This window comes from Odocoileus virginianus, chromosome 10, assembly GCF_023699985.2.
Source record: "Odocoileus virginianus isolate 20LAN1187 ecotype Illinois chromosome 10, Ovbor_1.2, whole genome shotgun sequence".
Taxonomy (NCBI): Eukaryota; Metazoa; Chordata; class Mammalia; order Artiodactyla; family Cervidae; genus Odocoileus; species Odocoileus virginianus.
The window spans coordinates 42,082,343-42,109,958 of record NC_069683.1 but is presented as its reverse complement, the minus strand read 5'-3'; the positions used below and the strand labels follow the sequence as shown (position 1 = coordinate 42,109,958).

The window sequence follows — 27,616 nt, the reverse complement described above, 5'->3', positions numbered from 1 at the left end:
TGAAGTTTAAAGAATGGGAATAATCATCAGTGGCAGAACTGCCTAGGTGGTCAAGTGAGGTTGCTGTTGCTGCTGCTGCTGCTAAGTCGCTTCAGTCGTGTCCGACTCTGTGCGACCCCATAGACGGCAGCCCACCAGGCTCCCCCGTTCCTGGGATTTTCCAGGCAAGAGCACTGGAGTGGGGTGCCATTGCCTTCTCTGCAAGTGAGGTTAGGATAGATAAATAACTATTGTCATTGGCTGGCAGTAACAGAGGTCCTGGTTGATGGCAAGGCAGGGTAGGGGTGCAGGTTGCAACGACTAATTCACGAGTCAGTGGTGAAGAAGTAGAGGCAGAGGTCTCAATCTTGGTTGCCCCCCAGAATCACTGGACAGCTTTTAACAAATATGTATTCTTGAGCAGGCTCAGACTTTGACTTCGTAAATTGGAGGAGGGGGCCAAAGAATCTGCATAGTAAAGCTCCCAGTTTATCCTGATAGTTTTTTTTTTTTTTTTTTTAAGTAATTTAAAGTTTATTGATGGCCATAGAAGCTTCCCACTCAGTGGTAAAGAATCCACCTGCCAATGAGGAGACGCAGGAGACACAGGTTTGATCCCAGGATGGGGAAGTTCCCCTGGAGGAAGAAATGACAACCCATTCCAGTATTCTTGCCTGAAAAGCCCATGGACAGAAGAGCTGGCGGCCTACAGTCCATAGAGTTGCACAGAGTCGAACACGACTGAGCACACATGCGCACACGCGAAGGAGCATTATTGGCTGTGATAATATTTTAAATGTTTTAAGATGAAGAATTTTAAATTACCTGGAAAAATCAGAATAAATGAGATATGCTTGAAATAGGGAGATAAGGATCTTTTCTTTGTTTATTAATAACTACTTAATCATCACAACATGTTAGATGTTAATCTGTGATACGGTTTTGACAAAGTTTGGCAATCACCAAATAGTGTGTTCGTTCAACTAAAAAATGGCCCTGAAGAAAAGGAAGGAAGCATAATGGAGATAGGGAGAGTTTTTTTTTTTTAAGTTAGAGACATGGGTATGTTTAGAGGCAAAAAAGCTATTAAATAGAGAAGTATTGGGAATTCCCTGGCTGTCCAAGGGTTAGACTGTGCTTTCACTGCCGAGGGCGTGGGTTCGATCCCTGGTTTGGTTGTTGTTCAGTTCCCCAATCATGTCCAACTCTTTGCGACCCCGTGCACTGCACCCCGCCATGGTTCCCTGTCCCTCTGCCTCCCCTAGAGTTTGCTCGAGTTCATGTCCGTTGCATCAGTGATGCCATCCGACCACCTCATCCTTTTTGCTTTCTTCTTCTGCCTTCAATCTTTCTCAGCCTCAGGGTCTTTTTCCAATGAGTCAGCTATTCGTCTCAGGTGGCCAAAGTATTGGAGCTTCAACTTTAGCATCCGTCCTTCCAATGAGTATTCAATGTTGATTTCCTTTAAGATTGACTGATTTGATCTCCTTGCTGTCCAAGGGACTCTAAAGAGTCCAAGATCTAAAGAGTCTTGGATCCCTGGTTGGGGAATTAAAAATCTCATAAGCAGGGCAGCACAGCCAAAAGCAACAGCCAAACCTAAATAGAGAAGTACAGTGAGTTGTAATGAGTTAAAGGACATTTAGCTGGATTCTGAATCCCTGAATCTTTGACCAGCTACCCACCTTGCTATTTGTTCCCAGGGGAGCCATTAAGCAGAAGCAGTCCCTGCTATCTTTGCAGACATATCATTAATTTTCATGCATAGCATGTAATTTTCTAAGTAGTATTTGAGAATATTCAGGTATATTGTGTAAAAAGCTGGCAGTCCTTGGCAGTGTCTCAAATCACATCTGTTTACTTTCTTTCTATTATTAGACTTTCTTATAGCTGCTTGCCAGATGACAAACAAAAACTATTCTGTTTTATCCTCTACTTATTTGCTACCTGCCTTTCTCCCTCCAGACACCCTTCTTACTTAAACTAAAATGGTAGATGCCAGAGTCATTTCACAGGTGCATATAATTCAACATGAAAACTCAGTCTTTTGTCAGTGATGGTGTGAGTCTACTTTTCAAGTCCGTGGCTCTCAACATTTTTACCATAAAGGTCTCTTCTGCTGTTTCCCTTCCATGTATTGGGTGTTTCAAAGTATTTATCTGCCGAAGTAACTGTGAATATTATTAAGTCCAGTGAATGTCCAGCATTTCAGGTACACCTACCAAGGCCCCAACATGGACCTGTGTGTGTGCTCAGTTGTGCCTGACTCGTTGCAACCCTGTGGACTGTGGCCTCACTATGGAATTTTCCAGGCAACAATACTGGAATCAGTTGTCATTTCCTGCTCCAGGGGATCTTCCCCACTTCCCCATCGAATCCGAGTCTTTTGAGTCTCCTGCATTGGCAGGGGAATTCTTTACCGCTGAGCCACCTGAGAAGCCCAACATGGCCCTAGATGCTTACAAATGGTAGATGGTTTCTACCATTTCTAATCCTCATTACAGTCTTTAAAGTCATGTGGAATATCCACGACTGACACTTGGGATAGTAAAGTAATTTGCCCAGCATCACTGTGCTAAGTGGCAAAACTTGAATCTTCCAGACTCCAAATCCTGAAGTCAGATATTGTGATTGGATTACTCATAACTTAATCCTCAGTACAGTTCTACAAGTGGTGTGTTATTGTTTTTGTTTTCCAGGGAAAAAGGCTGAGAGAGGGTAAATGTCTTGTCAAACTTATAGGGCCAATAAGAAACAAAGCTGGGGGTGAACCTCGGTTTGTCAGTCTCTATAGTATATATATATTGGGCTTCCCTGGTAGCTCAGATGGCAAAGAATCTGCCTGCCACTGCGGGAGACCCAGGTTCAATCCCTGGGTTGGGAAGATCCTCTGGAGAAGGGAATGGCATCCCATTTCAGTATTCTCGCCTGGGAAGTCCCATGGACAGTGGAGCCTGGCAGGCCACAGTCTGGGGTCACAAAGAGTGAGACATGACTGAGCAACTAATACTTTCACTTTCAGAGTAATTCTGTTACATCACTGCTTCAAATAATTTCTTCCCCCACTTTTATTAATCAAAGACATACATCAATCAAAGCCACTCTGAGCTTTTCAGAGCTTCTAATTAGCATAAGATAATTGGTATCAACACACTGAATTGCTCTGATTACAGCCCAAAACAAATGCAAAAAATGAGGCACAGCCTTAGTGTGGGTAAATGTACAGATTCCACCAGGCTTTGGAAATAATAAATGACAGCTCACACATCCCCATAACTGCTTGGAATCTCCAGAATTTCTCAAACCCCTTCTGGGTTTAGGAGTCAGAGTAGTGTTATCTGGGTAAGAAAGAGCTGTTTCTACTTATGAAGCACCGGCTCAAAAAAGGTGCCAAATTTAATGTCCCTCAGAGTGAAGCGGTACTTTGTAGAGGACAAAAGGACACCTTCCTGGTAGCTTGTGTGTTTAGGCTGAACTTCCTTCCTGCCAGTGCCCAGGGATGAAGATGGGTGGGGAAGAGGGCCAGTGGAATCATGGGAATTTACCCAGACTGCATTGCAGAGTTTCCTGCTCTAGCCTGGGAATTTCTGCCTCTGGGATGTACATAGCCTCAGATGGAATGGATTTTTTCCAGCCTACATTCCTGGTTTAGTGTGACCTTCTGGGATAAGCTCCCAGCACTGAGTTGCTGGCAGAGAAACAAAACCAGGACTCTGGATTCGATTCGCTTCAGCTAGTTTCCCTTAGGAACATTCTGGAATGTAAAGAAGCATTTCCCCCACCTTATTTGGTAACTCCTTCTGGTGTTTCAGAATTGAATTTCTATAGTGAATTTTATCAGCAGCTTGAATTTATAACAGGAGAGACTTTTAGTCTTCCTCCTGCCTTTTCTAGCTCTTCTGAGGAAAAGGCAAAAAGCGGTTGCTTATACAACTTTGCTCCCTTGCATTGTTAAGCTGACTTTGGGTCATCTGGTGCCCAGGCTAAGTCACCCCAAATCAGACTTTCCGACAGAACATTTTTATCTGTGAGCACCCTCTGCTGGCCTTCCTCCAAGTTCTTCTCACCTTCCTTACGCGGCAGAGCCCACACTGGTCAGCTGCCCCTCCGAGGCCTTGACTGAAATGGAGTCACTGTACGTGCATGCATGCCTGCTCAGTCACTTCAGTCATTTTCTGACTCTGTGTGACCCCACAGACTGTAGTGGGCTAAAAATGCTGGAGTGGGTTGCTCTTTCCTCCTCCAGGGGATCTTTCCCACCCAGGGATCAAACTCCTGTCTTTTGTGTCTCCTGCATTGGCAGACGGACCGCTGAGCCACCAGGAAGCCCCAGGCTCCCACACGCCTCTCTAAACACCCTGTGGTGGTGGTAGCTTTTCTTCATGACCTCAGGAGCCTGGCAGATTGATGTGGAGGCCAGGGCAGGCTGCCCAGTGTCCAGGTGGCCTGTATCATTTGAAAAGGCTCATATAAGAGAGGAGCTGAGAGGTGTTTTGTTTTGTTTTGTTTTGTTTGAGAGATAGGTCATATCTGAATCTCTGGAAATTCTGCTCAACAAAGTTCATTTCATGGAGTTGAGTAGAAGATGGGAGTGGTTGGCCTCTATCTCACCTTTAAAGATGGTGGGGGAAAAATGTGTTCTGAAAATGGGACGAGAGAGGACCAGGCTCCTCCTGTTGGGGGAAGGAGCCTGTGCACCCTGCAGTGGTTGTTGCCTTGGATTTACCTGTTGTCCTCCTATTTCACGTTCACCTCAAATCCCCCAGCACAAGTGTCTGCGACCTGTGTCCTTCCATCCTATGGCCGTTGCTGCATCGCAGTACTCAGTGAGGATTAGTTAATTAATGTGTGGTCCACGTTTGGTGAGTTGAACTGAACCAGAACCCTCTCTTCTGCTCATCCTGAATCTGTTTGAATTTCAAGTGTCAGCAAAAAACCCTTGCTGTTGAGTCAGTTTTCTCTTACCAGCCCCGGAAGGAAATGCTCTTTCTCTGGGCTTTGTTTCTGTAGCATTTAATATTGACTTCTAAGAGCTGTCATTTTCTACTTTTAAATGTAGTTTATACTGACTCTTACTTTCCAGATTGTAAACATGTTGAGAGATGTTTGAGATCAGACAGAGATCCTTGTCTGATTCATGTCTTTATTTTCCATGACCCACAAAATGATGCCTTACACATAATAATAGCATTTTTACAGCAGTCAATGGCTTCCAGTGTTGCCCGACTAGTAAAGAACCTGGCTGCCAACGCAGGAGATGCAAGAAACAAGGGTTTGATTCTTGGGTTGGGAAGATCCCCTGGAGAAGGAAATGGCCACTTGCTCTAGTATTCTTGCCTGGAAAATCCCACGGACAGAGGAGCCTGGTGAGCTACAGTCCACGAGGTAACAAGGAGTCGGACACGACGCACACACACACAGCTGTTAATATGTGCCAAACACTGTTCTTGATGTTTCTTTAATTCTTAGAATAGCTTTGTATTCTTTAATCCTTATGATTGTTAAAAACTGTCATAACATCTGTCTTCATTTTGTAGGTCAGGAAAACACTGTTCAATAAGTTGCTCAGAGTCGTGATAGTAGGAAGTGAAAGATAATCTGAGGCAGAATATTCTAAGGTCTAAACTTAACCTTGATGCTGCCTCTTCTTCATATATGTGCACATAGAGGGCATTATAAATACTTGTTGAATGCATGCAGTTGATATTTCTTAGCTGCTTAGAACCAATAAATAGCTTGAAGGTGATCCATGGTTGCTTTTATCTCCACTTTCTGAACTGTTTTCTAAGCAATGGGAAGGCCAGAAGGGGGCGCCAGAAGGTTGGTTCTAGTTTTGGTTTCAGAAGTTGGATGGTTTGGCTGCCTTCAGGTTCTGGTTTGGAAGACGGCAGTGCCATCTAGTGGGATAACTTGTTAATATCAGCTCAGAATTATTTTTCTGAAACCCTGGTTCTTGTCATTTAGTTCTGGGAGCTCCTTTTTTGGGCTTCTCGGGTGGTGCAGTGGTAAAGAATCCATCTGCCAATGCCAGAAACAAAGGTTCAGGAAGATCCCCCGGAAGAGAAAATGGCCATCCACTCCACTGTTCTTGCCCAGAAAATCCCATGGACAGAGGAGCCTGGCAGGTTATAGTTCATGGGATCACAAAGGATCGGACACGACTGAGCAGTTTTGATAGCCCAAGAGAAGGTAGGATGAGAAGGAAGAACAGCCCACTATAGTTTAAATGGAGTCAAGTTTAATTTCTTCCATGAAGAGGCTGTAGTGCTGACCGTGGTCATTGGGTTGGTGGAGCCCCTTTGGGTTTTAGATGGTGTAAAACACTGGGCTCCAGACACCCCTCCTTCCTACTTCTCCTCACATGTGCTGCCAGAAATGTAGGCTGATATTCCTCTCTCTCTCTTTTTAATATTATTATTTTGGTATTCCTCTCTTGATAATGGGTCTGCTTTGGAATTTGAGTTCTAGTCATCTGTGGGTTGCCTGCTGTAGTCTTAACACCTATCTTAGGTTGTATAGAGGAAGATACTTGATCCATATGACAGATCAGTCCCAATGTAAAAAAGGCCAGTGGGTCAGCAACATGATAGTATAGTTTGTTATGAGTTTTTTTTTTAATTCACTTATTTTTAATTGAAGGATAATTGCTTTATAGTATTGTGGTTGTTTCTGCCATACATCAATATGAATCAGCCATAGATATACATATGTCCCCCCTCCCACCTCCTACCCCATCCCACCCCTCTAGGTTGTTACAGAGCACTTGTTTCAGCTCCCTAAGTCATACATCAAATTCCCACTGGCTATCCATTGTATATGTGGTGGAGTATATGTTTTCAAAAGGCAAGTTGAATGACGCGTAGCCATTCCATAGGGAGCGAGTGACCAAAAAGGTGCTCTATGTACACACTTTGTTCTGCCAGGCAACTGGAAGCTTCGTATGTGGTGCTTTTCTTTTTAGTGTGGTGCTTTTCTGATTTCTGGCCTGTGTGTGTGTTTGTGTGCATGTGTGTGTATTTGAAAATGTGTTGTAAATTGCTTCTGAGTTCATTTGCTTCTTGCTGAAAGATGGGCTCATGAGAGCATGGTTATAAAATCACTTGCTTCTTTGATGGAAAGTGTGCGGGCACTGCAACAAGCTCTTACCCTGTAAGATCGTTCAGAGTTTGCTGTCTGCTGGGGATCTAGTCTAAGGAATATACGGTGCAGAGATCAGTGCTTCTTATGGCTGTAAACTATCCAGCAGAACAAGGGAACAATTTTGGTCCTACTGGGCCTGGGTTATAGTGACATGTATGGCAATAACAATTTATTATTACTAGAATTTATACAAAACAGGGGTTTGCTAACATTTTCTGTAAGGGGTCATACAGTAAATATTTAGGCTTTGTGGGACTAATGGCCTCCTTGCTGCACTTAATTCAGTTCTGCCTTAACTACACAGCTCCGCCCTTGTAGCAAGAGCAGTCCTGATTACTATGTAAATGAATGAGGGTGGCTGTGTCCCAGTAAACCTGTATTTATGACATATAATTTTGAATTTCATGTAATTTTCATGTGTCATGAAATATTATTATCATTAAAAATTTTTTTTTAATTCCCAACCATTTAAAAAAGCAAGCACCATTCTTAGCCTGCAGGGGCTCCAGATTTGGCCAGGGAGCTATGGCTTAAGGACTCTTGATTAGATACCTGGAGTACTTAATACAAATGACTGATCACCAGCTTTGGGTTCAGCTAGTATCATAAGATGTCCAAACAACTTTTCTTTCTCTTGCGTAAGATAAATGACTGTTGAATTCCGCATAACTTTAAAGTAAGTATCATGGTATGTGCACTGTTTGGAAAATTTCCAGACAGGCAGAATGAGAGAATAGTTTATTGCTCTTTGAAAAGCCGACCAGCTCATGGGAGAACTGACCCCTTTCACAGGCTAGTAGCCAGTTTTTATAGCCTTGATGCTTTCGAATTGTGGTGGTGGAAAAGACTTCAGAGTCCCCTGGACAGCAGGGAGATCAAACCAGTCAATCCTAAGGGAAATCAACCCTGAATAGTCATTGGAAGGACTGATGCTGAAGCTGAAGTTCCAGGACTTTGCTGACCTGAAGTAAAGAGCCAACTTATTGGAAAAGACCCTGAAGCTGGGAAAGATTGAGGGCAGGAGAAGGAGGGGTGCAGAGGCTGAGATGGTTAGCATCACCAACTCAATGGACGTGAATTTGAGCAAACTCTGGAAGATAGTGAAGGACAGGGAGGCCTGGCGTGCTGCAGGTCACAGGACTGCAAACAGACACAGCTTAGCAGCTGAACAACAAGGCAGAGAATATTCCTACTGGAAGGGTGGGTAATAGGGTGGGTATTTTACCTGATACAGGGTCGAGGAGCTAGCAGGTTTAGATCCGGAGGCTCCTGGCAACAGTTGCTACGGGGCTTGGGTAATTCTGGAGAATTTTATCTTGTGACCTTAGTATAGGGCTCCACAGTAAGCACTTTTAAGAACTCTGTGAACTGAAGCTCCATAATCATCGTGCCTCCAGGCCTTTAAGGAGTGGAGAGACTTCACCTTCTAATCCCTCTGCTCAGCTCCTCTGCTGGCCCTCCCAGGAGGCGAAGAATCCTGCCAGGTGGCCCCAGGCCCCATCAGGTCTCAAGTCTTTCTCCTGCTGGAATTCCCCTCTCCCCGCCGCCACCCCTCCCCTTCCTGCCCCATTGGCTGTGCCCGTACCTGTGCGTCTCAGCTGAAGAATGGGACTGTTACCCTCTCCTGCAGATCTAGAGGCCCAGGGACAGAGAATGCCAGAGGCCCTTGCTCCATGACACTGGCCTGGGAAGAGCCAGGTAATAGGTCAGGATCTTCCCGGGAGCTTTAGGTAGGATGGGTGGGGTTTTCAGAAGGTCTCAATTCCACTGCCTGCCAGTTTTGCCCTCTGTGTCAACTTCCAGGGCAGGGGGAGGGAACGTGTACCTTTAAAATGTTGTAACCCTGTTTCCCTGTCGAGCTGGAGTCTCGGCGCTCTCGCCCAGGGTTGGGAAAGGAGGCGAACGTTAACGGCTCACATCCTGTCTTTGCTCAGCAGCCAGCAGAGCAGCCAGCAGAGCAGCCATGAGGATGATTCCAGCAGGTTCCTGAGTCCTCGCGTGCGGGAAGAAAGGTAAGATCACATGGCTGGGGAGGGCGGGAGGCCGGCCAGGGCGGGAGGCCGGTGAGGGCGGGATGGGGAAGACGTTTGAGCAAGATCAGGTTTCTGCCGGCAGCAAGAACCATGAGAAACTGCAAACAAACAGAGGCTGGCCTGACCTCTGTGCTCCAACACGGGTCAGAAAGAGAGCTCTACCCCCTCGACCTGAGAGGGGACTGGTTCCGAAGGCTTTTGGTGCTCAGCAGAGGGCGAAGTCGGTGTGTGGAAAACAAGTCTGTTGGGAAGATGTCGGAGTGGGACCTGAGGCGCCCTGTAAAGGTTGGGAACGGTGTGAATCCAGGGAGGGAAAGGGTGTTTCCACGCCCGAGGAAAAAGTGGTGGCCTGGGATGGTGTGTGTGTGTATTATCAGAGTGGTGCCTGAAAGCTGTGTTTGCCTCTTGCTGGGTGTCAACCAAAAGATACTGCCAAGCCAAAGATCCAGAGAAGGGGATTTATGCTAAAGCTAGGGGTACATGCATATTCATGCATGCTCTTGAACTGAGGGGGATTCAGCATAGAATTGGGACAAAGCTCAACAGAGTTCAGGCTCTAGTTGAACGAAGTCAGGAAGGTCAGCGTCGTCCTTCCGTCCTCCACCTGAGTGGGGGCCTCAGTTCCTGCAAAGCTTGCAGACTTGTATCAGATTAGTGTGTGTAGACCTTGACAGGGAGGAACTAGGACTTTGTCTCCTGACTGATTTTCCTTTGTCTCTGTCTTCCCTTACTTCTCTTAAGCTTCTTGGATCACAGAATGGCTTCTCTTAATGTCAAGAAAGCCATTCTTGGGACCCCAGGGTGCTCCGTGGTAAAGAATCCAACTACAGTGAGGAGGCACAGGAGATTCAGGTTTGATCCCTGGTGTGGGAAGATTCCCCTGGAGGAGAAAATGGCAACTCACTCCCAAATTCTTGCCTGGAAAATTCCAGGAACAGAGGAGCCTGGAAGGCTACATACAGTCCATGGGGTCACAAAAAGAGTCAAGATACAACAGAACATACATGCTTAAGAGGCTGAGACCTTCGCTTTAGATTTATGAAGCTTTATGTCTCTTGCTATAGTTCTCAGTTCTGTGCTTATTACTAACCATGATTGACAGTTCAGCTCATCAATTTAGGTGGAGGCATGGGGCATCCCTGCTGGCTCAGATGGTAAAGAATCTGACTGTAATGCAGGACACCTGGGTTCACTCCCTGGGTTGGAAAGTTCCCCTGGAGATGTAAATGGCAACCCACTCCAGTATTCTTGCCTGGAAAGTTCCATGGACAGAGGAGCCTAATGGGCTACAGTCCACGGGGTCGAAAAGAGTTGGACACGACTGAGCGACTAACACTTTCATTTTCTTCATGGAGTCTCCAAGGGACAGAGACTAATCACTCTCATCAAGTTGCTTGGTCAGTTATGATCTGATGGCAGTTCCCTCAGTCTCTATGAGGCAGGAGATATTAGATGGGCTCCATGTTAGACATTTACAACTGGCCCCCTGTTCACACTTCCCAGGGTGACAAAAAGATGGGCTGCAGGCCCAACACTCATTCCCAGTCCCCTGTTTACATTTTCTGAGCCAGGAGACAAATGGGCTCCAGGCTACATGTTTGTGATCAGACTCCTGTCTACATTTTGAGATCTACAGCTCGATAAGAGAAACGACAGGAATGGGGTAAATAACGTGACATTGGACACTTTTATGGTAGGAACAGAACTAAGCCCTATTAGAAGATCAAGAGGTCATACATTTCCATCCTTGGGACAAGGGAGAAACTACACTTGCACAAAAGATGTAACAGGCCAAAAAGGCAGGGGATGCCAGGCTGTAGGAAATCTTGCCGTCTGCCTCTGGGATGAAATCCATCTTCACTGAGCGGTATGATCCCACCTAGGGTAGGGTCCCTAGACAAATTAGCTGCAGGGGGTGGGGGGTGGTCAAAACAAGAAGATTGCCTAAGGAGCAGACAAAGACCTGGAAGACTGGCCCCTTACAAAGGTTTTAAACCTCCCAAAGGCACAACTCTAGCAACTGTCGAGTTTGCCCATGTGCTCTGCCTTTCTAGTACATACTTTACTTCCTCTCCCACCTTGCTTGATTTCCTCCTTTCAAGGTAGACAAGGACTGGGGACTTAGATTCTAGCCACTGGTCCCTGTGGTCTATCAGTTAAGATTCCTGGTTTCCACCCAGGTGACCAGGCTTTGATTCCTGACCAGGGAATTAAGGCTCGCTTCCAGCCGCTGCTCACTGCTTTGTGCATCTGAAATCATCTACAGTGGCCTTCGCCCTCTTTTTAGTTCTCTCTGGATTTCGACAACCCATGCTTCCAAAATTGGAAGGGTCTGTAGAGTTCCCCAGCACAACTTCCTTCCTGGTGTTGTGTGCTGAACATCTCCAGAAGCTGTCCATTTCTCATCATCATGCCTTCAGTTGATCAGCAACTCCTCAGTCCTCTGTTTTAATCTCTGCCGCTTGCATTGTTCCTGGGAGAGATGAATAGGTGGCAACTTGCACAGACTCTACAGCACGTTTTCCCCAAGGCTCCTTGCTAACTAGAGTCAGCCTTGACTTTTGTTCAGTACTTCAGATTGTACGCTGATGAAAGTGATATTTTAGCTGTTTCTCTGCCCCCTCCCGCAACCCAAATGAAATGTTATGGATGATCTCTCCTCCAAACCTCTGCTCGGAAACATCCTCTAAATGTCTTCCCTGGTCCTTCCTTCCTCATTCCTGGCCCACTGACAGCCCCTTGAGCTCTTCATGGTGGATGTTGGATGTAGTTTTGCACTAGCTCACGTTGGGCACTATGGGAAACGGAGAAGGCCGTGAGCTGAAAGATGCTTCTGTGGGTGGTCGCTATGGACTCCTGCCCTGGAAACTCAGGACTGGCGTGTGCTCACCATGGTCCTTCTGAATGAATTCGGTTTTTCCTTCGCAGTCAGTGGGTTCTCCTGGAGAGAACAAGTCCTCAGGGTGCTAATTAATCACTCAGCCGCAGCTCGGAACAAACCTTTACACCCTGTACCTAATCCTTCCTCCAGCAGGTTTCTGACCAATTAAGAGACTCTCTGGGGCGTTTCAGATGTTGGCCTGTGATATGCTGGCCTAGAGCTAGTGTGAGATCTGAACCCTGGGGAGAGGGAATCTGACTTGTGCTCATTGCTCTGGGCCCAGTTTGCTAGACAGCGCACCCTGCTGGTTACGATGGCATTTCCCACACCCGCCAGTGTACTGCCTGGCCAGTGTAGTGGGTAATATGGGCCCTTTTCTGTGGCTGCTCCTAATTCTGCAAACCACATTGTCAATTGCAGAATGAAGGATTGTTTCATAGAGCAGACCAAAAAAAAAAATTGATTTCTTCTGTTTTAAAGATCAAAATTATAATCCTTCAGTATGAAATAACTTTCCACTGGTTAAATAAAACATTGGTTTTTCTTTTTCTTGTAAAAGGTTTAGAATGGATATCATATTTAGAGATAAAAGTAGCTACTGTACTGTAGTCTTTAAAAAATCCACATGGAACTTGCCTGGTGGTCCAGTGACTAAGAATCCAACCTCCCAGTGCAGGGGGCCTGGGTTTGATCCCTGGTCGGGGAACTAGATCCCACACGCCTCAACTAAAGATCTCGTATGCTTCAACTAAGACCCAGTGTAGCCAAACAAGCAGGTAAATAAAAATAAATATTTTTTTTTAAGTCTGTGTACTGCAAAGACGGAAATGCCTTAATAAGGCATCCAAACTGAAGGGCTTCTGAGAATTTATTTTCCTCATTCACATCAACTTCTATCCAGAAAGGAAAAAAGCCTTTGGAACCATTATGGGGGCGGAGTCCCCAGCCCAGGAAGTAACTGCAGGGAGACAGTCACTTCCTGGGCAGGTGTGCAGCAGGGAGAAATGTTGATTTTAGGGAAAGAATCAGTTTGTTGGAAACAGAGATTGTCTCAGAGATAAGAATAATCCCCTTAGGTTTCTGGTTGAAAGCAAACTAGATCTAGCTTCCTCAAAGTATGCGTACCATGGAATTTCGGATGCTGATCCAGCTTCATGCTTCAAGGAGAAGCCAGGGGTGCATTTACAAAACAGTAGTTCCCAGGTCCAAACTGGACCAGTTGGTAGAGGTTTCCCAGGTCACTAGCTTTGTTTTGTTTTTTTTTTCAATCCTCTCTATTTGTTTGCTTATTCAAACTACACCGTTGATTTAAAAAATTTTTTTGCTGTATTTATTTACTTGGGTGTACTAGGTCTTTTTGTTATTGTTGTTGTACTAGGTCCTAGTTGTAGCACACAGGATCTTTTAGACACAGCATGTGAGATCTTTCATTGCAGCAAATGGGATCTAGTTTCCTGACCAGGGATAGAACCTGGGCCCCCTGCATTGGACGCACAGAATCTTAGCCACTGGACCACCAGGGAAGTCCCCACTAAGTCTTTATTTAGTACATTTCACTCCCAGTGGCAGGACCTTTCACACAAAGCCACAGGCATAGAAAAAAGAGATGTTTCACTAAGGACCGTTTATGTACAGGATGTTAGTTTCAACAGAACGTGATCTCAGTTGAACCAGGAAGCTTTTTCATAGTAGGAAAATGAGACGTGGACAGGGCTGGAGGGCAACTGAGGACCATAGCAGGGTTGCATGCGTTCAGGTACCCCTTCCATGCTGCATGCTGACCTGTTTGCCACAAACCAATGTGAAGTGTCTACAGGAGGCTGGAGCCTGCCGTAGTCAGGCTGCTGGATAAATAGAGGCCGGCCCTCTGCCGCTTGGCCCTGGGAGGTGCAGGCAAAGAGCAAGAGCCTCAGTCAGCAGACCTAGTTTTGTCTTCTGTGTTGACTGTGCATTTTTAAAAGCGTTTTACTCAGCTTTTCTGAACCTTAGTTTCGTCACTTGTAAAAGTCTTTTCTTGTAAAGAGTACACGAGATACTATGTGTTCAGTGCCTGGTGCTTAGTAGGTGCTTAGTAAGTGGCGGCTGCCAGTACTCTGATGGTTTTGGCTATTGTCAGTTTTTGCTGTCACTTTTTTTCTTTTAATATTATTTGTTTGGCTGTGCTGGGTCTTAGTTTTGGCATGTTGGATCTAGTTCTCTGACCAGGGATCAAACCCAGGCCCCCTGCACTGGGAGCATGGAGTCTTGGTCACGGGACCACCAGCTTTGTCACTTTCTTCGCAGATCTGTGCTCTTCTGTCTTTGAAGAAACAGAGACAGAAAGAATGTGTTGAGTATTGATCATCTACAAGATATCAGACACTGATCCTCAGGATAAATAGAATAAGGCATGACATTTGCTCTCAGGAGCCTTCTTACCTTTCGGTGACGCATATCTGTAAGAAAGCAAGTATAATGTAATAATTGACAGATAGCACTTTGTCTAATAGAATTTCATTGTAATAGAACTAAAGAATTTGTTTACTAATGCCCCTAACCTGTAGAGAGACTCTTACGTACACTTTTAAATATAAACCTCTTAACAGCCCTTTCAGATAGATGCTATTTATTATCTTTATATTGGAGTTTAGAGAACTTAGGCTCGGTGGAGTTAAGAAATTTGCCCGAATAGAATAATGTAGGTCCTCCGCATAGGGTAGGATGGGGGAGGAAGGGGGGAGAGGGCGGTGGTATCCAGAAAGACTCCACGGAGGGGGCTGTGCTTCAGCTGAGAGCTGCAAGGGGAGTAGGAGTCTGTCACATGGCAGCGTTCCTAGGCGTGGGAACACGATGTACATAAGCCGGAGGTGTGAGAAAGCAAGGCGTGCTTAGGAATGGCTAATACTTCAGTATGGATGCCAACAATGGCCTAGGAATGGGGGTAGCTAGCTAGTGGCTGGAGATCATCTTTGTACAGGTAGGCAGGTGCCTGATCATGTATCATCCTGCCAGGATGGAGTGGACTGTATTTATAGAAGAGGGAAGGGAGTGAGGGACTTCGAGAAAGGGCTGCCCAGGTCTCTCCCAGGTATTCTTGTGAGAAAAGTCCTTTCGGTCCTTGTGTGAGAGATGGATTCAAGGAACAAACACTGGAAGCAGAGAAGCAAGGAAGGTGGTTTTGCTCAGCCACTCAGTCGTGTCTGACTCTTTGTGACCCCATGGACTGCAGCATGCCGGGCTTCCCTGTCCTTCACCATCTCCTGGAGTTTGCTCAAACTCATGTCTAATTGAGTCAGTGATGTTATCCAATCGTCTCATCCTCTGCTGCTCTCTTTTCCTGGCCTCAGTCTTTCCTAGCATCAGGGTCTTTTCCAGTGAGTCGGCTCTTCCCATCAGGTGGCCAAAGTACTGGAGCTTCAGCTTCAGCATCAGTCCTTCCCTTGAATATTCAGGGTTGATTATCTTTAGGATTGACTCCTTTGATCTCCTTGCAGTCCAAGGGACTCTCACGAGTCTTCTCCAGAACTTCAGTTCAAAAGCATCATTTCTTCACTGCTCAGCCTTCTTTCTGATCCAGCTCTCACACTATACATGACTACTGGAAAGATCATACCTTTGACTATATGGACCTCTGTCGGAAAAGTGCGTGTGTGGCAGAGAAAATACAAGCTTGTATGTGTGTATTGGAGGAGGGGAACTTGGTTTCATGAGGGAGCATATCAAATAAATTGGACCAGGACCAAAGTGGGGGTGGTGAGAGAGCATGGTGGATGAACTAAGGCCAGAAGGATGAGTCTGAGATGGGAGGGAAGCAGTGAGAGGAGGCAGATGATGAGACGAGATGAGAGGAGCTTGGTTGGCCCTGACAAGGACTTGAGTCTATATGCTCAGAGTACTAGGAAGTTTTAAGAAGGGAGCCAACGGGGTCAGATCTGATTCTAGATAGACTGCAAGTTGGGGAAAGGATGTACCGTTAGAAGGCTGTTAGAATAGTTCAGGCAAAGGACTGGATATTGGTGGCTTGGATGTGGGATGCTGGTTGTTGAGGGGAGAAAAGTAGGTGAGTTCCAGATACATTTAGGGGATAAAATGTCATCAACTTGTGATGCCCTGGACAAGGGGTGTGAGAGAGGGGAGGTCTTCAGAGTTGGTCCTAGGATTCTATCGTGCTCTGCTGGGTGGTGACTCTGCTGAGAGATAAGGAGACGGGTTTGGAGGAGGTGAGAAGAGATCGATCTAGGTCAGAGGTGAGAGGACTAGTGGTGAGATAGATAGAGGGCTAGTGGTGCCCCACATCTAGATGATAGGTGAGAGGATAGTGGGTGTAGGTGCAGGCGAGTTCACAGGTGCTGTGATAGGAAGGTGAGGAGGTTACTCGCAGCAGCACATCTTTCCCGTGTGTAATAGGAAAAAAAGATCAGCTCCTGCGATCAAGGAAGGTGGAGTGGGAGTAGTGTGAGGCTTGGGTGTCGTTAATTTGTGGATTTCTTATATCACTTCTTCTCCGATAAGCTTCAAAGACGTGCATGTCTTACTAGAACTCACCCTCACGTCTCCCAGTTAAGGTAGGGAAGGCAGGTTTCATCACGTCTGTTTTCTAGGCATGGTACTGAGCAGGCTGTGGTTAATTCTGCCCGACGCTTGCGTGTGCTGTGCACTCTTTGGTTCACTTATCCATCTCCCCTCTAGCCTGGGAGACCCTGGAGGCCAGAAACGGTATCTCATATGTGGCACAGGGTAAGTGCTCAGCAGCAGATGTCTGTGGAATGGATGAATGAGCCAACGAGAAACCAACACAGGTGGAGTTGGAGCCCCTGGAGTTGGAGCAAGGCCAGAAAGCAAGCCCATTTCTTCCAGCTCAGGTCTGGCCATCGGAAAAGCTAGCCTCCTATTAAAAGGAAAGATGTTTTCAGTTTCTGTCCCAGAAATTGTTCCCAAATCCTGTATCTCCAGGGCAGTCTAGCCCCATCTACCCGCCTGGCTGCCGAATTCCCCACGAGTGCCCCGTGGACACTCAGGTGATCTCCCCGGTCAGCTCCCTCACCGGGAGGAAAGAGCCAGGAGTAACAAACCCTCTGGGAGCAGTGCCCATGCTCTCCCCACCCCACCTCCAGCAGCTGACATCACATGCAGGTACAGCTCCATCCTCCCTGTCTGAGGGCAAAGGAGGAGAGGAGACTCACCAAGTGCCCGGAGCGCTGCCAGATGTGGGAGGGTGGAGGAGGGCTCGGGCCGCGGGCAGGGGGCATCCTGGTTAAGTCGGAGCCTGAGGCCCTCCCAGCCCGGGCCCTCCACCCGCCTGTGTTCTGTGTGGAACCTCAGGGCGGGGAGAGCTCGGGTGCAGGGTCCAGGTCGACAGCTGAAGGAGCTGCAGGAGCTGTGGCCCTAGAGCGCGCCCCCAGCCCGCGAGGTCCTTGTGGCCATGTGGTGGGCTCCCCGCTGAGCCCAGCATGGTGCAGAACCTGCGCTCCCAGACGGTGTCCTGCAGCACGGCTGTGAAGCAGGCCTGCCACCACCACGTCTCCTCCTTGAGGAAGAAGCTGTCCTTTCTACGAGCCAAGTAGGTGCAGGGCCCCGGATGGACGTGGCCCCTGGCTGGTTTGGGGTGATCCGGGGCTTGTCGCAGAGGCGGGAGCGCTGTGGGGTTGTCTGCCGTGTTTGGGGATGTTGCAGTTCCTTGCCGGGTGACAGGTCCCCAAGAAGGAGTGTGGTGTGTCGGCAGAGGCTGAAGGTGAAGGATGTGGGGTGCAATGAATGAGGCTGTGTGCTCCTCAGAGGATGTGTTGCTTGAGGGGACCTTGTCTCCAGGGAGCTTCCTTGGCTCTCTGGGTTCTTCATGACCGGCTGGGGATCGTTATTTTTCATGGTAAATTACTTCACTTGGTAAAGAACTCGGGGTTCCCAAGAGAAAGAAAGGTGAGAGAGAGAATGGTGTGTTCTGCCTGATTTCGGGGCGATCTCTGGGATCTTCAGGGTGTTAATTTCCTTCCAGTGATAGGGACCTGTGCATAGGGACCTTTGTGTGTTCCCATCTCAGATCTGCTCACCAGGGCCTTCACTTGTGAAACTGCCGAGGAGGTCCGAGCCTAAACCAGGTGCGTGGCTCATTTTGCTAACGTGGGCCCTGAACCTGGCAGAATCGTGGGGTGGTGTCTCATTGCCAAACACACTGCACCTTGGGCTTTGTGACAGGAAGATGGGGGAGGTTTTCTGGAGGAGAGAGAGGTCTAGGATCAGAGTTAAATTCAGGGGCTGGTGGGCATTGGAGAGGAGAGGGGAGTCATTATGTAAGCTTATGGGCAGCTGTGAATTGTGAAGAGAAGCACAGGGCTAAGAAAGACAGGACAGATGGGGTGAGGGGAGGATGGGGAGAAGAAAGGTAGGAAGAGGCACAGTGGGTCTTGGAGGTAGGTACGGGCTGGAAGTGGTCAGTGATGGTCTGGATTCTTTCCCACACACCCTTGCACTCAGGCGTGGACGCCCACGCGTGTTCAGCCGTCTGTGGACAAGGGTGCTTTCCCCAGGGAGCTTTCAGGTGGAGGTTTGAGGCTGGGGAACAGAGACCCAGTCCTCACTCTAAGGTGGTGGCTCCCCGGGTACCAAGGACCCAGTGCTGTGGGTGCACGGCAGACCCCCAGCGGGCCATGGCAGAACCCTGTGGTGTCGGTGGCAGGGACAGCAGTCTCTGTCCAGTGGTCACATGGGACTCAGGACTGCACTCTGAAGACGAAGGGATGACCTCAGATTAAATCGGGACTCTACCACTTATTGGCTGTGGCACTTTTACAGCATCATCTTATCCTCTCTGCATCTTCTTCCTTGTCTGAAAATGGAGATAACTATACCTGCTTTATGGAGGATGTGGGGATCAAAATGAAATAAAATGGTAGAAACACTGTGTTTCTACTGTGTCTAGCATGCAGGAAATGGTAGCTTCTGTTGCAATTGCTGTCGGCTCAGGCCAACAGTTTGGTCGACAGGAAGGTCAGTTTGGGCTGGAAACTTGGTCAGAGTGAGTCTAGGAGAGGTGGTGTTTGATGACTCCTTAGTCACCCAGGGAAGCCAGTCCAGTTAATTCCAGTCCTCAGCCTCCGAGCTTCCTTTATGTGTGTGTGTGTCTGACTCTGCAGCCCCATGGACTGCAGCCTTCCAGGCTTCTCTGACCATGGGGTTTTCCAGGCAAGAATACTGGAGTGGGTTGCTATTCCCTTCTCCAGGGCATCTTCCTGACTCAGGGAGTGAACCCCATATCTCTGGCATTACAGGCAGATTCTTTACCGCTGAGCCACCAGTGAAGCTCAGCTTCCTTTACATCTTGGCACTAATGGTGTCATAATTGTATTTACTTGTTTACTTGGTTGTTTGTCTCCCCAGCTTGTCCTAACCTTCATGAGAGCAGGGACCGAGTTTGTTTTATGTTAGTTGTACCCAACTCTTGGTGTTGTGCCTGAAACACGGTGTGTGATTATGTGCCAGGTCACTTCAGTCGTGTCCGACTTTGTGCAACCCCACAGACTGTAGCCCACCAGGCTCCTCTGTCCATGGGATTCTCCAGACAAGAATACTGGAGTGCGTTGCTATGCCCTCCTCCTTCAGGGGATCTTCCCGACCCAGGGATTGAACTCCCGTCTCTTACATCTCCTGCATTGGCAGGCAGATTCTTTACCACTAGCGCCACCTGGGAAGCCCTGACACATGGTCAGTGCCCTATAAATATTTGTGACGTGACTACCTGGAATTCGAATACCTGTCTGAAGCTTTTTGCGAGCTCTAATGTTCTGTGATCGTGGGATTCTGTGACTGTGGCCCAGACAGAGGGCCGCTGTAGCCCTTAACCTCTGTTAACCTTTGTGATAGTTTCATGGTCCTGAAAATGCTTTCATCTGTGACTGCCTCTCACATGTGCCCCTTTCTCTGATCCACAGACACGTATACTCAGAGGATGTGCGGTCTGGGGCAGACAGCACAGAGGCGTTTGGATCATAAAGGGGAACCTTGTTTTAGGTCTGAGCTCAGCCCTGACTTGGGGGGCAGGGCTCTCCAGCTTGCCTGCACCACCCCCACCGCCCATCTTCGCCCAAGTCCAGTCTGTAGCTCCTCTCTCGGCTTCTGTTGCTGTCAGCAGAACTGTCTGCAGGTGTAGCCATCACCTGCTCCCTGTTTCTCCTGCTCCAGCATTTCTCCTTTCCTGCCTGAGAAAGAGGGCTCATTAATTATAGCTCAGCATACCACTCCCTCTCTGTGGATACCATCGCTGGGGTTTATATTTGGACCACTGGCAGGTTGGCTAGTAAATTTCGTTCCCCAGCATCTCCACCTCCTGCTGGGAAAAACGGTATTCTCCTATCAGCCGGGGTGAAGAAGGAATGTGAGTGGGTGAAGCTCGGGACTCAGGCCAGAACCCCACCTTCAGGCTTGTCCTGCTCTGAGGTGCATTCTTTGTCTTCCACTCTACTCCAGAGCTGAAATGCAGTTGGATGCCCAAACCCCTGGGTTCTCTTCTCAGCATGATGCTGATGAATACTGTAAGCTCAGAGCAGCTATTTGCAGAGGCCACTCCTTGTTTTGAAGCAATATGTTTCCAGAATTATTTGCTACTCCAGCTTGGTGGCAAACCCCATCAGTAGAAAATTTTTAAGTGGTATCACCAATGTCATGTGTGAATATATGTATGTACAGAAGTTGTATGCTTGCACTACTGTATGAAGTATTCTGTATAGTATATAAGTAAGTGGACATTTTAAAAGGATGAGCTAAAAAGTATAAGTTCTAATATCTCCTTCCTTCACTGCATGGGAAGTGTTTATATCTGCTTGATAAAGAGCAGCCAGCTTGGGAGCCCAGGTTGTAAGGCAGTGATCCTCATCCTTTTAACACGATTCAGAATCACTTGCAGAGCTAATTCAGTATTCACATGCCTGGGTCCGTCTCTCCAATTCTGAGTCCCTAGGAATTTGCACAGATAACATATTTCCCAAGTGGTTTCCATGCCAGTGGTCATTGAGAACACACTCTGTAGCCTGGAACCGTCTAGCTGTATCAAGAATCCAATTTAAGGGACTTCCCTGGTGGTCCAGAGTTTAAGGATATGCCTGCCAATGCAGGGAACATGGGTTCAGTCCCCTGTCTGGGAGCTAAGATCTCACATGCTGCAGGGCAACTAAGCCTGTGGGCTGGGCTGTGGAGCCCGTGGACTGCAACTACTGAAGCTAGAACACCCTAGAGCCCACGCTCGCCGAAAGTAGAGAAAGCCCATGCACTGCAAGGAAGAGCCAGAGGAGCCAAAACAACCAAAAATCCGATTCAGTATGGCTGGAACAGGGAGGACCTAGGTGTCTGTCCTGACCGGTGACATCAGTTTTAGGGAATCTCTGGCAGACCCTTGGTCCCTCTTTACCTGGGATGCTGGGTCAGTGTCTGTCATGTGTTTTTCCCTTACATTCTGCATAGCCCAAGAATACCACTGTGCAGCAAGGAGATAGGTGGGTGGATTGGGATGTGTAATTAATCATTTTCTTATCTGTCATAAGAAATCATAATCTTATAATTATGATTTGAAATAATTATGAATATGAATTATGCATAAAATCATGAATAATTATGATTATGAAATCATAATCATAATCTTATCTGTCATCACTTTTTGGGTTGCTCAGTGCCTCTTCTTATCCTCAGATACAGGAGCCACAAGCAGTTAAGTGCTGAGCTCTCTCCCTCTCTTTGCCAGTCCTCTTTAATCCAAAAGAGGCAGCTCATCCACTGAGATGCAGAGAATCCCATTGCTGCCCTGGTTGGAACCGGTCCTGGGGGGGTTGGGGGAGCTGGGGGAGTGGAGGAAGTCTGAGTATCCCCCCTCCGACACACACACATACACACACAAACACAAAAGCTCCCTTTGTCATTCTTTGTGTGATCGTGATGGGTGACTTAGTAAGTGGAATTCTGGGTTGACTTTTGAAACTCTTTAGTTTATTGGTTTGGCTCCATGCCACACTTGCTTTGGGATCCACAAAGTGAACACTTCACCTGCTCAACTCCTTTCCCTCTGGAAGTGCAGCAGCTATTACCCACATTTCCTTTTCCTGGCATCTCAAACAATGGGTGGATTCCCTTCTGGCTGAGAGTTGACATCAGTTGTCCCTGTAAATAAGGGTACAGAACAGAGACTACTGAGGAACCCTTAACAAGGAATTTGAGGGGCCAGAAACTCTCTATTCTTTACTAATTCATGAATTTCTTCTTCACTATCTCTGTCAAGTGGTTATCTGCCTCTCTATGAATCACTTCCATAATGGGAAATCAGCTAAGTACCTTCACTGTGGTCTTTTTCAGTAAAGAAATATATAATTATAAGAAATTACTGCAAATCTACAAATGAGAAGAGCAAATGCAAGACAACACAGAGTGTCTGTGTGCTTCGTTTGTGGGCACAGCATCTGAGGTATTATTTGTTATCACTAATAATAGCTCCTATTTTGAGAGCTTCTTATGTGCTCAATGCTGTGCTTTTCATTTGCTGTTCTTATTTAATCATAATAGTGACCCAGGAAGGGAAGTTACTATTCTACCCATTTTCTAGATAAGGCAAAGCCCATTGTCTTTCTTTGTCAGTGGCAGAGCTGATCATTTGACTTCAAAGCTCAAGTTTTATTTGCATCGCTTTATGACTTCCCCTTAAAAGAGGATACACATGGGGGTCCAGTGCAGGACCCTCTGCTTTTCCTTATATCTAGTGGGCCTATCGTTATCAACTTCCTAGAATTGAAGCGTCAGATGTGGAAATGTATGAGCTAGTCTTTTAATGAAGTTTATCTCTCAGAAACCTTCAAAATCAGACAGAACAAGAAACGGAGAGAAAAGACCACAGTGATTCTGAATAATAGTTAAATATGCCCAGAGGCCAAATAGATTTTTGTTTTCTTAATCTTTTTTTGAGTATACTTCCTGTGCGTGCATGCGAGTGCATGCTCAGTCATGCCCAGCACAGTCATGTCTGTGACCCCATGGACTGTAGCCCACCGGGCTCCTCTCTCCATGATATTCTCCAGGTAAGAATACTGGAGAGTGAAAGTGAAGTCGCTCAGCTGTGTCTGACTTTTAGCGACCCCATGGACTGCAGCCCACCAGGCTTCTCCATCCATGGGATTTTCTAGGCAAGAATAACTGGAGTGGGTTGCCATTTCCTTCTCCAGGGGAATCTTCCAACCCAGGGATCGAACCCTGGTCTCCCGAACTGCAGGCAGACTCTTTACCATCTGAGCCACCAGGGAAGCTGAGAATACTGGAGTGGGTTTCTTTTTCCTCCTCCAAAGGATCTTGCCTGAGTGGGTTGCCATTTCCTCCTCTTCCCGACCCAGGATCAAACCATGCATCTCCTGCTCTCTTGCATTGGCAGGCAGATTTTTCACCACTGAGCCATCTGGGAATCCTATGCTTCCTATGCCATGCTGATTTTGCATAGTGCCTTAGGATTTTAACTAACAAGTTATATGCACAAAAGTTTCGGTACATCTCTGTTTGACAGTATCTTTTTATACAGCTTTCTCTCCATTTCACCATTATGCCTCAACTGCAGAACAGAACTGTTGTTACTCTTACCTCCCAGCAGGTACCAGGTGAAGCCCCTGTGATCATCTGCAGGACCTGCAAAAGTTCACTTCCCTGTGGGTGCGCCAGCACCCCCTGCTGGTGGTGACTTCCCAGGAGAGGAGGGAGTGGCCATCTGATCCCTCAATGGTGGCTGAGATCAGTGGTGAGTCAGCAGGCAGAGACAGCAAAGGGTGTGGCCAGCACTCCACTCATTCAGTTGTGGAGGGCTGGGGTGTCTGCCTGGCAGGACACTTTCCACCTCGTAGCTGAGAGAGGACACTGGGGACGGGAACGGCCAATGCCAAGGAAGAATTGCTGGTTGGTGTTGCTGTGCAAATGGGTTTGTATGTTCTTCTTAGACCCTCAGCTCGGATCCCTCTGGGGCCCATGAGTTCTTCCTTCGACATTTAAATAGCATGGTTCCGTGGTTGTTCTTTTCCCACCCCACCCAGCTTCCTTAGCTTAATGGTCTGTTTGTTTTCTGGATGTAAGCGCTGCAGCGGCAGCTCCAAGGATGCACTGGAGCCAGTTACCTGCAGAAGAAAAGCCAAGGACAGTCTGGAGCGGGTGGTCGGCTCCGGAGGCATGCTCTCCATGTTTTCCCTCGGGTGCTGCTGGCTCACATCTCTTCCCCAGCCCCTGGTCCAAGAACTGGCGCGGTTCTGTATATGCATCTTTCAGTTGCGTTCGCAGTCTCTTAGGAGATGTATTTGCAGGGAGGAAGGTGATCCCCGCCTCCCACCCCTCCACTATCTTGAAGCCCTCCCTCTGTCCACACCCCGCACCCCGGTCCCTTAGGAGAAACATGGGACCCAGAGGAGGATACTCGGACTCGGGGACCTGCCCTCGTTTCTCCTTACCTCTCCCACTGACCTGGTCTGGCAGCTGCAGATAGCAACAACGGGGGAGTGAGCCACTCTTGTTCAGTAGGCCTTCCCGGGGATCTGTGACCTCCGTCTGTCTCCTTATCTTGTTTTCCTCTTGGTTTCAGCAGTAGTCGCTAGAGGGTACCGCATCCAGTGTCCAGTGGATGTCCTAGTGACCTTTGGCGGGCCCCCAGCTCTCCCACCCTGACTTCCGCCAGCACCGCCTCCGTCCTCAGTAGAGTGTGTGGTTGTACAATGGCAACATGCGCAGCTCCCGTTAACGTGTACTGTAAAAAGCTCAGGCAGTGTGATTGGCCTTCTCCCCTCTCCCCTGGCTGCTGACCCCCCCTGCTCAGATAAGCCCGTGGCTTCTCATCTCCTCTCACCCTGAACCCTGGTGGGAAGGGCTCTGAGGGCCTCTGCCACCTGGCTGGCTAGAAGTCTTTTGTGAAAATGGATACAGGCATAGGCGTCAGCCTCCAGCGAGAGTCGTGGGAGGACCACCCACCTTAGGCATTTTTGACCCTTCCTATTTTTGAAGCGCTTGCACAAATCTGTCAAGTGGAAGTCTCGCTCAGGGACCAGCTGCTGACTGGAAGTAGAGTGACTCCGCTGGGGATGGTGAGTCAGGGCAGGAGTGGTGTCATCAGACAGTGCCAGCTTTGCGTTGGCACCAACTGCAGATGGCCTAGGGGTTTGAGGGAACTCGGGGAGTTCCCACTGTTCCCAGCTCCTGAGTGTCCTTAAAATAGTCATCATACAGGCGACATTATTTTAGTCGACGTTTGTGGGAAGTGCCTATTATGTGTCAGTCACTGTGCTCTTGTTTCAGGTCCCCCATTTTTCTATGAAATAGTGTTAACTGTTGCCTCCATTATATAGATAGGAAAACTGAGGCTTGGGGAAGTGTCAGAACTTGCATAGGAACACACCACTGCTAAGTGGTGGGCTGAAATCCAGGTACTTTGACTCTAGTTTTTAATCGCTATGCAGCGGTACCCTGTCCAGTTCTAGAAGCTGATGTCCAGGCAGTATTGTTGATACTCCTGTTGCTTGTGAGGTCCTGAGAAGTGCTGGTGGGTGAGGCATGTGGGTCTTCCCTTTGGATGTCTGGTACCCTGGCGCTCTTTGATGTGAAGCCACAGTGGTCCTGGCAGAGACCTCGGAGTCTGGCCTGAGCTATGGGTTTCCCTAAGTGAGCCCCCATGGGAGGTGGGTGGCCTGGCCTGGCCCCTCATCCAGCCAGTGGAGGGTGCCGTCCAGGGAGCAGCTCGGCTTCATGAGACCAGGTCAGACCTGCGCTTGGCAGGATTAGCTGCCGGCTGCCTAGTTTCCCTCCTGCTGGGCCGTTTTTCTCCAGCCGTGGCTCCTCCAGACACTTCGGTTAAACCCTCTCGTGGAAATTTCCGCTTTGAGTTTGGAATTGCTTAGTCTCCTTTCTCCTCCCACTTCCAGTCTGATTGGTTTCCGATTTTCTTATTTCTTTTCTTCTAATTTTATTTGTTTGTTGTTTTTCGCTGTGCTGAGTCTCCATGGCTGTATGGGCTTTTCTCTGATTGCGCTGCGCCAGCTTCTCATTGTGGTGGCTTCTCTTGTTGCAGAGCACGGGCTCTAGGGCTCACGGGCTTCAGTAGTTGGGGTGTGCGGGCGCAGTAGTTCGGCTCCCAGGTTCTAAATCACAGGCTCAATAGTTGTAGTGCATGGGCTTAATTGCTCTGTGGCATGTGGGATCCTCCCGGACCAGGGATCAAACCTGTGTCTTCTGCATTAACGGGTGGATTCTTGACTACTGAGCCGCCTGGGAAGCCCTGGATTTTCTTCATGAATCTTTCTTTCCCTTCTTATTTTCATGTGGAGTCTTTCCTTGTTCTTTGATGGCTTTCTCCCCTGAACTCCCCTTCGTGTCCCCGCAGTGTCCATGACCCTTCAGCGTTATGTGCACGTGTCTCCGGGTGGTCTTTTCCTATTGCTTTTCTGCCTTTGTTCTAGTGACTGTCTCACCCCACAGCTCTAATGCCTTCATTCCACTGAAAAATCAGTGGGAGCCGGGGGTTGTTTTCTGTCCAGTCTACTTCCACCATCGTCACCCCTGCAGGGGTCTTAAAATGTTTGCTCTGGTGAGGAGAGGTCGTTTGGATGGAGGGAGACAGGAAATGAACCACTGAAATGTTCCTTTTTTTAAAAAAGCTTTTAACGTTTTTAGTTTAAGTTTCCTGTGAAGTGAAGTGAAGTGAAGTGAAAGTTTCTCAGTGGTGTCCTACTCTTTGCGATCCCATGTACTATAAAGTCCATGGAATTCTCCAGGCCAGAATACTGGAGTGGGTAGCCTTTCCCTTCTCCAGGGAATCTTCCCAACCCAGGGATCGAACCCAGGTCTCCTGCACTTCTGATCCCCTTCCATGTGTTATCTCATTTAATCCTCATAGCAGCCAGTGAGTTGAGGGATAGTGTGACCCCTGTCTCACAGATAAGGAAATGGGGCACAGAGACGCAGTAACTTCCCCAGGGTGACACAGCAGGGTGGGCGGTTGAGTCAGAATTCAGACCTGAGGAGGAGGATTTGAGAGGCAGGCTTGCCGTGAGGCTCAGCTGCCTCTGAAGAGCTGATAGAGAGGCCCTGGCACCTTCCAAACCGTCAGACACACACAGTCACCATCGTGGGAGCTCACACACTCTGCCCCCTTTCACTGGCACTCTGTCTCCCTCTTTCCTGTTCTGTCTCTTCTTCTCTCTGTATACGAGGAGACACACATCAAGCGACCTCTCAAGGTCTGTCATGCTGGGAGACTCTCCGTTTCTTCGCCGTCTCGCGTTCACAGTCAGACTCTAGAGAGAAGGGATTTCACCTCTTGGGCACAGGCCCCTGATCTGTACTTGTGGTCTCAGGACGGGCACAGTGATCCAGCTGCACATTGATAAGCAATGCAGACAAGGCTGCCCCACCGCCCTTCACTCAGGGAACCCACAGCCGCAGGGTACAGCAGGCGCGGCTCATCTGACCAGGGTCTGAAACAGCCAGTCCTGCTTCTTCGGGCAGTGCCTCCTCCCAAAGGCAGGTGCCCAAGGAGGTGCTTCCTAAAAAGCAGGTGCAGTACCAGCCTCTGAGCTGTCCTCTAAGACTGGGTGCCTGGAATCCCACCCAATGCCCT

The 27,616-nt window shown here is 48.0% G+C and overlaps 1 protein-coding gene across 4 annotated transcripts in view; it reads left to right on the top strand.

The window, feature by feature from the left end:
• Positions 1-27,616, top strand: part of GRAMD1B (GRAM domain containing 1B) — a 184,639-nt gene that overhangs the window by 37,214 nt on the left and 119,809 nt on the right. For 2 of the 4 annotated variants that reach the window (XM_070473453.1, XM_020904939.2), the window contains exon 2: positions 9,057-9,131. In XM_070473453.1, the coding sequence (XP_070329554.1) occupies positions 9,057-9,131 (75 nt within the window). Of the gene's footprint in view, positions 1-9,053; positions 9,132-27,616 lie in introns of all 4 variants that reach the window. The other 2 variants (XM_070473452.1, XM_020904928.2) reach the window with 1 other exon arrangement.